This window comes from Miscanthus floridulus, chromosome 5 (genome assembly GCF_019320115.1).
Source record: "Miscanthus floridulus cultivar M001 chromosome 5, ASM1932011v1, whole genome shotgun sequence".
Classification (NCBI taxonomy): Eukaryota; Viridiplantae; Streptophyta; class Magnoliopsida; order Poales; family Poaceae; genus Miscanthus; species Miscanthus floridulus.
The window spans coordinates 125,515,750-125,525,508 of record NC_089584.1 but is presented as its reverse complement, the minus strand read 5'-3'; the positions used below and the strand labels follow the sequence as shown (position 1 = coordinate 125,525,508).

Here is a 9,759-nt window from a genome sequence, read left to right as displayed (position 1 = left end):
GTACATGCTCTCCTGATGTGCATCACTATGATATGTGCACTTCTATTCTCTCGCCTGATGTGCACGTATCTTGAAGCACATCCAGTTGTGTACATCTCTACTGATGTACACGCATCATCCTGATGTGCACGTCAAGAGAGCACGTGCCCTTAGGCCTTAGGGACAGAATGTACTATCCCCAAGACCCCAATCTGGATCCAGATGAACCCTTCTCTTCCTTGATCCGTGGCGTCACTCACACGCAACTTAACAAGCTAGCCTTAGTTGTCCTTCCGGGTTGCTCACTACTGGTCTACAAACCAAAAAAATTCACCAAAATGCCCACAAGGGGCATAAGCCTATTTCGAAAGAGGGGGGCGGGGCGGGGCGGGGGGCATAAGCCTAGATGGTGCTGGTGCGGCTCATGGCAAAAACATAAAGAAGGCCTTGAGGCTTGGGGATTAGTAGATGAATTAACAGCAGGAATGGGATGGTTATTCTGACTTTCTGAGTTTCCCAACTGCTATCTTAAATTTCACTGAAGAGATCAGACCCATTGTAAGTATATTCTACTACCTCCGTCCAATAAAATAAGGAACTCCGAGTTTGTACTAAGTCCACTGTCCCTATGTTTAACCAAATTTATAGAGAGAAATATTAACATTTAGCACATCAAAGAAGCAACTTATGAAAATATATTTCATATATAATAGGTCTAAATCTAATTATGCTCATTTGATGTTGTAAAAATTATTGTTCTTTTCAACAAACTTGGTGTAACTTAGAATAGTTGACTTTGGATAAACTCAGGATCCCTTATATTATGGGATGGAGGAAGTATAAAATTGAGTAACAAAGAAATAATTCAAAGTCATACTTTTTCTTTTGCAAGAAGGCAAGAGTTTCATGGCTAAATATACAATATTGATGACATACTGTTGAAGTTTATAGCTAAATATATATTAAAAAATTATACAATTCACCTAACAGACTTGTTAGCACTCCTATTGATTTAACCTGTTTGCAATACCAAACAGAAATTTGCATGTCCAAGGCCAAAACATTTTTAAAAAATAGTAAAACAAAGCGGGGAAAATTGGAACTTGAAACTCACCTAACTATGGGGCTTCAATGAAGCATCTAATCATCTATGCTATGAGAAGAATCAACGTAAAAAGAATAAGAAGAATCAACACAATGAGTCCATGGCACCAATACCATTTTGCGTGGAAGCCAGAATCATCATGACTTAGAACCTGTACTGCCAGGACGCCAGAAACCCTTGGTGGCAACAAGAAATTGATGTTTGACAATCGTAGTCTTGTAATGCAAAGACCTGAGAACAGGGTCCATCTTTCTTATCACGTCTATAGTGTCTTGCAGCACAAACCATCTACCAGGTCTAAGTATTCTGTCAATTTCAGCTGCAACTTCAATGATGTGGCACCTAAGATAAAAACAAAACCGAAAAAGCTTGCTTGCTATAAAGTTGTGATACAAGAGAATGTCAGAATATACACAGTAAGAGTTCTTCAACAATTAAAAGACAAACTCATTTACCTTTTCGTAAGGGGCCCTAAGAGATAACTCATGTGAAGAAGATCATAAGTCCGTGGGTATGTATTAAAAGATTCACACCAGTCATGATATACCCCAATCAGACCTCTGTTGAAAATGATGTGCAATGTATCTGGCTGATCAACAGGTACAACATTCATAACCCACAACGGTCGATCAATAATTGATGCTGCAAATCTGATTTAAGGAAACAATCATGATCAATGTCTCGCCACAGATGAAGGACATAGTTTATGACTACGTTTAGGAAAAGAAGAATTTCTGTAAATAAAATTTGAAACTAAGTGTAATATCAAATATAAACCATAAGAATCATGCAAGCACGTTGTCCTCTGAATAAAGTTAAATACTTTATCTTAATTAAGTATGGTTATCCTCCCAGCTAGCAATCCAGGACTATGAATGAAAAGCACTGAAAGGCCGACTGGCAGCTTCTAAAACTATGTACAGTGTGCTCCGTTTAACATTAGAAAAGTTGAAGCCAAGGACTGCGAAGTCAATTGTTGAAAAATACAGCATATTCATCCCTTCAGCAAGAAAAAACTATGCCAGAAAAAAAGGTGAAAACCATAGTGTCAATAGATTTACAAATTAGCAATTCTCATTGTCTGACACATCTGAATTAAGTGTCAAACAAGATACAGGCAGAGAAGTGAAAGTTAGACATTTCAAAAGGCATATCATTGTAACAGCTGATACAGTCAATTAATCTAATTAATTTTGCATAAAGATCTCAAACCAGTTTTTGCTTACCCTCCAAAACCCGCATTCATGTCCATAACATTGCGAACACTAGACCAATTAACTGCAAATTCATTGAGATATACTTCTGAAACAAGGTCCTTCCAGTAATTTGTATCAGAATCAATTTTTTCTTGAGCAAACTGAATGGAAGAATTGTTAGATGTAGTTGAGTGCTTCATATTAAGTCTTTCAGGCCACGAGATGGGCCAACTATTTCCTCCACCAGAACTTGGAACTGCGGGAAAGAGGCAACTATCGAGAGGTTTATACCTGAAGGGGGGGAATACAAGATGATTAATATATATGGTAGGAATAAAGATCATAGCATAAATCCCCTTTGAGTAACCAAGACCCAAGATGGCACAAATCATAATTGCCTTGACTCTTGACCATTGATGCAACTACTGGTTAAGACAGTTCAAGAAAATGTACCAAGGGAAACGTGATCGATCACTCTCAGAGCACAGAGGCGGTTCATTATTTTTTCTCTCAAGGTAGCATGAATTTGATGTCGGCTTTTGGTATATAACAACTCCGATCTTATTGCTATCTCGAGACTTTACCACTGTCCTCCAGCAGATCGATTTGGTCAGAGCAACCACCACTGCCAGCCATTGAAAACAAATCAAATCAGCAACTAGAGATTATTCTCTGCTCAATCATATGATAGGTTGCAAAAGAAAAAGGATTTGCAGGCCTAAGGACAAACAGATAAGGTACGATGCAAATATATTTTATTAACCAAAGTGTGAAACATTTCAATTTTAAGTATGACCATTTAACGGTGTCATATATTATATGCTAGTAAAAACAAGGCAATAACTACAAATTCCTAAAGGACTAACTAATGAGTTCCATCTACTGGCATATAGCTGCTGCTTTTCTTGTATTTTTATTAGATTGTTCTTAACTGTTATGCTAACATTGACATGGATATGGACTGAAGCTAGAAATTCACTTAAAAAAATATATTCAACGTATGGAGCTAATACATGTGGATGAAACCTAGATGACACTTGTATTACCTCAAAGGTGCATAATTTGATTGAGATACTAATGATATGCTGGAGGTTCGTATTAATGAGAAACATATGAGGCGAAAGATAGTGATCACAAACCATTCCAATCATCTATATCTCTTGGGTCTTTGCGATAGACAGGTGTTGCAGACCAAATGTAATATCCTCCAGGCCTGAGTACTCTATTGAGCTCCAACAATGGTTTTCCACCTGCATACCCCAAGTAGAGTAGCTTTAACCAAAAAAAAAATGTATGCATATCACACACATCACATTAAAACAGTGTATAAAATAAGTGAACAATGTTGTATTTAGGGCCTGTTTGATTCTCCCCTGCTAAAGTTTAGCTACCAAAACCAATGACTAAACTTTAGTCACCCATGTTTGGTTCTAGTGACTAAAAGTGACTAAAGGCCATTAAAACGGTTCAACAAAGGCCAAACTATCCCTAATGAATGCCCAAATCAGGGTGGGGGACCAGTAATAATGAGGGGCAGCCCTTGTCTACTGGGCACTTTAGCCCACTTTTAGCTACTCTTGGGTGACTAATGTGACGAAACTACTTTAGTCCCTTTTTAGTCAGTTTGTTTGGTAGTTTAGTAGCTAATGTGACTAAAGTTTAGTAGTTAAACTTTAGCAGGGGGAACCAAACAGGCCCTTAATAAAATGAAGAGAAGAACTACATGAGAATATAACAGTGTTCCAAAGTACTTGCCATCAGCATACCAGTGGACCCTACACCTTGCACAGTGGATGACATCAAATGAATTATCAGGGAAAGGAAGCTTTTGTGTTCCAATCACTGCCAAAAACGCTGGAATCCCACGCTCCAGTGCAAACTGAATCTGAGCTTCATGCTCATCTTTGGGTGCAAAGGACATGGTAACAACATTCCTGTCAAGCAAGTATCCACCAAAGCTAGCAACACCACATCCAACATCCAGGACAGTTCTTGTATGGATTCCCCATTGAATGTTTGGTAAAATCTATAAAAACAATAACCGCAAGCCATGAGTTATTACAGACAAAGACAAGGGTGAACATTATATTTGTCATGTTTAAGTGAGTAAATTTTCCAATTTGTGATGATTATCCAAGGAATGCAAGTATGACTTTTCTTTTGACACACTGGGTCTTCAATGAAGATACTACAAAAATATCAGTAATATACTGAACTTCTATCAGAAAGCAGCATCACATGCAAGCATATATGATTGGACATAGCTGGAATTACATAAAGAGCATAAGTAATAGCTACCTGTTCAATGAATCGAATGTATGCGGTCACGCCATTTTTGAATTGAGTCCCACCTCCAGGGAAAACAAAATAGTTACCAGACTTCCTGACCCAGTTCTGGTCCTTCTTGTATTCCACTAACTTTGGGTGAGGAACATTGTTATACCAAATCTGAAATTAGCAAGCGGAATGTAATATTGCGAGGTGGTCAGCAATTGCATACTTTACTGAATGTTGAACCAAAGTTATAAAGCATAAACTAGGTACATTCCAAATTTGAGCATTAGAGATATGTGATAAAGTCTGCATTTAAAGAAAAGGGAAACTCAATATCCATGCATTGAATTTTCATCTGATAGGCAGTATTCATACAGCATAGCCATGTTCCCAAGGGTCATTCGCGGGAATGACTAAAAAAAGTTTGCATCAGTACACGTTACCACTAACCACATGGATGGCAAAATTCCCAACCTGGAAGCACGCTTTATGTACAGCACTACAGCTCAATAAGATGGGCATGGCATATTAGATCACAAACTTGTAAGGCTGCATCCAAGATCAATGACAGAGCTCTACTACCCTTTCCAGGCATGTGTCTGCTATTCAGTTTCGAGAATGTTAAAACTGTGTGCTCGACTGGATCTCACAATCAAGGCGCTGGCAGGCCACATACTACAAAACTGGATCCTAATCAAAGTATAGGAGCGCAGATTAGCATATTAAATTACTACAACCACTAATCATCCATTGGGGAATAAACAAAGAGAAGTGGAAACATCTTCCTCGCTTACCGAAGCAAGCAAGCGGGCGTCCTCACCATGTCACGGCTGCGCGGCCACGGCACCGGACGCCGGTACCTCTCGGGAAGCGGCACGAGACACCTCGGTCTCGGCTCCGTCGGGCAGTGCCTCTCCCGATGCTCCATCTGCCGCCGCGACTTGAGTGCCTTGATCGCCTCCACGTTGTCGAGGCAGGGGATGTAGTCTGCGGCCTCCACCCCCTTCCCCACCTTGCACAGCTCCCACGACGGCAGCTCCACCGGCTCCTCCACGGCTCCGCCGCCGCCTTGCCCCTCCTCATCTCGCTCGCTCGAGACTCCCGCGGCTGTCTCACCGTTGCCTGCCGATCCACTCGCTTCAGTGGCAGCAGGGGGCATGCCGTGATCTGGTTGGGGCACGTCAGCCTCCGCGTCACCAGCACCGGCTGCGGCGGTGGCGTCTGGCCGAGGCGGGTCAGCGGTGCTGTTGCCGACCGCATCAGACGCGATGGCGGTTCCGGTTCCGGGCGGAAATGCGTCAACGGAGACGCGATCAGCAGAAGTGCTGCTGCTGCCCCCGTTGGAGGCAACAGAGGTTGGGGTTTCGGGTGAAGATGCGTTAGAGGAGACGGGAATTGAGACTTGAGAGGAGAGGTGGGAGGATGAGGAGGAGAAAAACGGGAGCGCCGACGGTCCGGGGCTGAAGAAGAGGAAGAGAGAGGATAGGAAAATGAAGAGCGTGACGGCGACGACGACGACGATTGGGCGCTTGCCAACGGAGAGGAAGGAGGAGATGGCCATTCCTCCTCTGTTTCGCAGATGGTGAACGGGAATGCGGGATGGGGAAAGCGAGGAAGCTCGAAGGCGGCGGCCGGGAAGGAAGCGCACGGGCACGGCCGGCCGTGTGCGGTGGGGTGCCGGTGCCCGTGTGGGCTGCTCTGGCCCCGTTGGCTTCTATTATAATGCCTTTTCTTTTTCCTTTTTTTTTTTCCAGCCGTAACAGTTTTTTTTCTCGAATTAGTCAAAACAGTATTTCAATTTATTTTTTCAGCGAAGCTAATAGAGCCTCTGCCTCTCTGCACGTTGTAGTTAAAGATGGCAATGGGACCGATCTCGATTCCCCGCGCAGGGAATTCTTCCATTAGAGGATGACGACGGAGGAAAATTAATCCCCACGGGGATGGAATTGGTAGGATTGCGTTCATCGGGGAATTCTTCCATTAGAGGATGGAGATGGAGAATAATTAATCCCCACGGGGATAGAATTGGTAGGATTGTCGTTAACGCAAGGCCCATGCAAGAAGGTCCATTAGCCCCGAAGTATATATACACGCTAACCCTAACTCACTCCTACCCGCCCACTCCACGTCTCCACCCCTATGCATCTAGCCCCAGCCCCAGCGGCGACGCGACCGTGAGAGCGTGACTGCGCACGGCTGCCAGCAGCTGCAGGCCTATAGCTCGGTGCCTCGGTAGATCCACCCTCCGGCCTCCATCCAGGTCTCCAGGCGTCGACGTTCCACCCTCCAGCCTCCATCGTCCGTCTCCGTCGGCCTAGGAGATTCTGCCGTCCACGCGTGGCCGTCACAGGTCGGCCTCGTCGGAGCCTTGGATCCTCGCCGTCGTAGCTCGCATGTGACATGGATGCACCTAGATCTGAATCGCCCATGAGCTCCGATGGAGAAGGAAGGTCAGAAACTCAAAAGTCAAATATCATAATAATGTACATTCGTAGTTTTGTTCGTACATAAACTGCTATTGCTATTTCAAGTTCCGTGATACATGTACATTTGTCACCGTAGTATTGCTAGTTTAGTTCATTGTTTACTTTTGTTCGTGGCTATGTTTTCAAATATTGACTAACCCACGTCTGGCGGTCCTCAAAGGGACGCCGCCTCGGTCTTGGACCGGCCACCAAACGCCATGAGTGCTGGCGGTGTTGCTCCTGCTACTGCAGCCGCACCCGCTATCATGCCGTGCGTTGCACTTGTGCTGGCATCTGGTGCCGCAAACCGAAAGGCACTCTGCCAGGCCCCAACGCTAAGGTTGAAAAAGGCGTTCACTAAAAGTCGTCTTGCGGTTGAAGGAGCTCTGCGTGCTCCGCCTACTCCATAAGCTTCATCCTCCGGCAGCGGTCTCCAACTGTTGAAATCACTAGGGTTCGGTTTCAAGCATGCTACCCCTTTTATGCTTTTTATTTCATATTTTCCAACTGTGAACATGTACTATTTTTATTTATATTACAAGTTGCTCTCTGTAGCTATGCATGTATATTTAAGTGATTTATATATGTACTGATTTAAATATGTACACAGTCCACTAACAGTCATTGTTTACAGATTTTATATATGTACTGATTTATATATGTACATATTTATATATGTACTGATTACTGATATGCCAATTGTTTTTAGGTTCACAACAAATTCAAATCCTGGTGCTGGGAGTAGCAACCCTCAAGAATCACAAGCTCAACCTGAGTCTGTCAATGATCTCAGCCAATACAAATTGATGATGATGATCCTGAACCTGAAGATACTGACTTTGACAAAAAAAAAGGAAATTGACTTTAGTTGTCTGGAAGGATTTCAAGAAAGTCAAGGTCCTAGGTGTTGCGAGGGCTCAATGCCTTCACTGCCACAAGCAGCTAGGGGGAATAGCAGGAACGGTACAACCCATCTCCATGACCATTTAAAAATCTACACACTGAAGAAAAGCAAGATGATGGGACAGAACAAGAGTCTTGCACAATCTGCTTTGAGGTTCACTTCTGATGAGGGAGGGAAAGTATCCGTGGGGAATTACACATTTGATCCAGAAGTAGCTAGGAGAGAGCTTGCTGCCATGATTATACTACATGAGTATCCCTTGTCTATGGTTGATCATACTGGTTTTCGAAGGTTTGTGAGTATACTTCAGCCATTATTCAAGATGGTGACACAAAACACTATTAGGTAATACTGGTTTTATATCTGTTTTTGTGATTTTACATGGTAATATTTCAGTCAACTAACGTTTAAATGGTTTTAGGAAGGACATAATGGATGCATATAAGGAAGAAAGGAAGAGGCCATAGAATACATGGCTGGATCTAAGTCAAGGGTGGCTATTACTATAGATATGTGGACATCTGACAACCAAAGGAGGGGGTACATGGCAATCACAGCATATTTCATTGATGATTCATGGACACTTCGAAGCATAATCATGAGGTACCTTGTTGCTATCATTTAAATTTGATTATTGCTGCTCTCATTTATATTTACATCATGCTGTTGTTATGTTATTTAGACCTTGTTGCTGTCATTTAAATTTGATTATTGTTGTTGCTATGTAGGTTCATATATGTGCCTGCTCTACACACGGCTGAAGTTATATGTGAAGAGCTCTATGAAGCATTGGTGGAGTGGAATTTGGATGAAAAGATCTCAACTTTGACTTTGGATAATTGCAGCTCAAATGATAAGATAATTCCCGAACTTGTCAAGAAGATAGGCAAGTCAAAGCTGATGTTGGAGGGGAAACTATTGCATATGCGTTGTGCTGCCCATATTCTCAATTTGATTGTCAAGGATGGTTTAGAGGTTATAAAAAATTCAATTGCAAAAATTCATGAAAGTGCCGCCTTTTGGACAGCCACACCTAAAAGAGTTGAGAAATTTGAAGAGATTGCTAAGCATGTCAAGGTCAAAACTAAACACGAATTAGGTCTTGATTGTAAAACTAAGTGGAATTCTACCTACAAGATGCTTAGTATTGCTTTACCTTATAAGGCTGTTTTTAACCGTGCAACACGTGTTGAGAAGCTATTTGTTTGTGCTCCTAGTGAAGAAGAATGGGAATTTGCTAGGGAAGTGGCTTGTAGGCTCAAGTTGTTTAATGACATTACTAAAGTATTTTCTGAAACAAATTATGTGACTGCAAATATTCAACTCCTAAAAATTTGTGAGGCTAAAGAGCAGATTGGACAGTGGGCTATTTGTGGCAATCCTATTATAGAGCAAATGTCATTTGAAATGATAGAGAAATTTGATAAGTACTAGAAGGAGATTCAAGGACCAATGGGCTTGGCCACTATTCTTGACCCTTGGTTTAAGACTGATTTTTTGGTTGGGTTTCTTGAGACCCTTACTGGTCAGTCACATTTAGAGTGTTTAGAGAAAGTTAGTGAGGTGAAAATCTCTCTATATGAATTGATGAAGGATTATGAAGTGGAAGAGGATAAAGATAACATAGAATCAACAACTCCTTCACTTGTAAATTCAGGTGTTGTATCTACAATTAGTGCACGAGTTGCTAGTAGAAGACTGAAGGGTCAAGATGGCGACTAGAGGGAGGGTGAATAGTCTTTTCTAAAACTTAATCGCGTCAACTAACCGATACAAATGCGGAATTAAAACTATCGGTCTAGCCAAGACTATACCCCACTATATATGTTCACTAGC

The 9,759-nt window shown here is 42.2% G+C and overlaps 1 protein-coding gene across 1 annotated transcript; it reads right to left on the bottom strand.

Moving 5' to 3' along the window:
* Positions 1-883: 883 nt before the first annotated feature.
* LOC136453461 (probable methyltransferase PMT23) lies at positions 884-6,235 on the bottom strand. Its single transcript, XM_066454030.1, has 8 exons — positions 5,375-6,235; positions 4,579-4,728; positions 4,036-4,306; positions 3,420-3,530; positions 2,734-2,905; positions 2,311-2,571; positions 1,540-1,734; positions 884-1,426 (listed from the first exon to the last, which is right to left on the bottom strand). Exons 1-8 carry the CDS (start codon positions 6,113-6,115, stop codon positions 1,222-1,224), a joined length of 2,106 nt encoding a protein of 701 aa, XP_066310127.1. The 5' UTR covers positions 6,116-6,235; the 3' UTR covers positions 884-1,221.
* Positions 6,236-9,759: the final 3,524 nt, after the last annotated feature.

Bases quoted from the DNA above. Each gene is read 5' to 3' on its own strand.
- LOC136453461 (XM_066454030.1), bottom strand. From the start codon at position 6,115: ATGGCCATCTCCTCCTTCCTCTCCGTTGGCAAGCGCCCAATCGTCGTC. The intron at 2,906-3,419 runs GTTTGTGATCAC...AATGGCTGGCAG, and splicing joins AGATATAGATGATTGGAATG to TGGTGGTTGCTCTGACCAAA. The intron at 1,735-2,310 runs GTAAGCAAAAAC...TCCTTAAATCAG, and splicing joins ATGAATGCGGGTTTTGGAGG to ATTTGCAGCATCAATTATTG.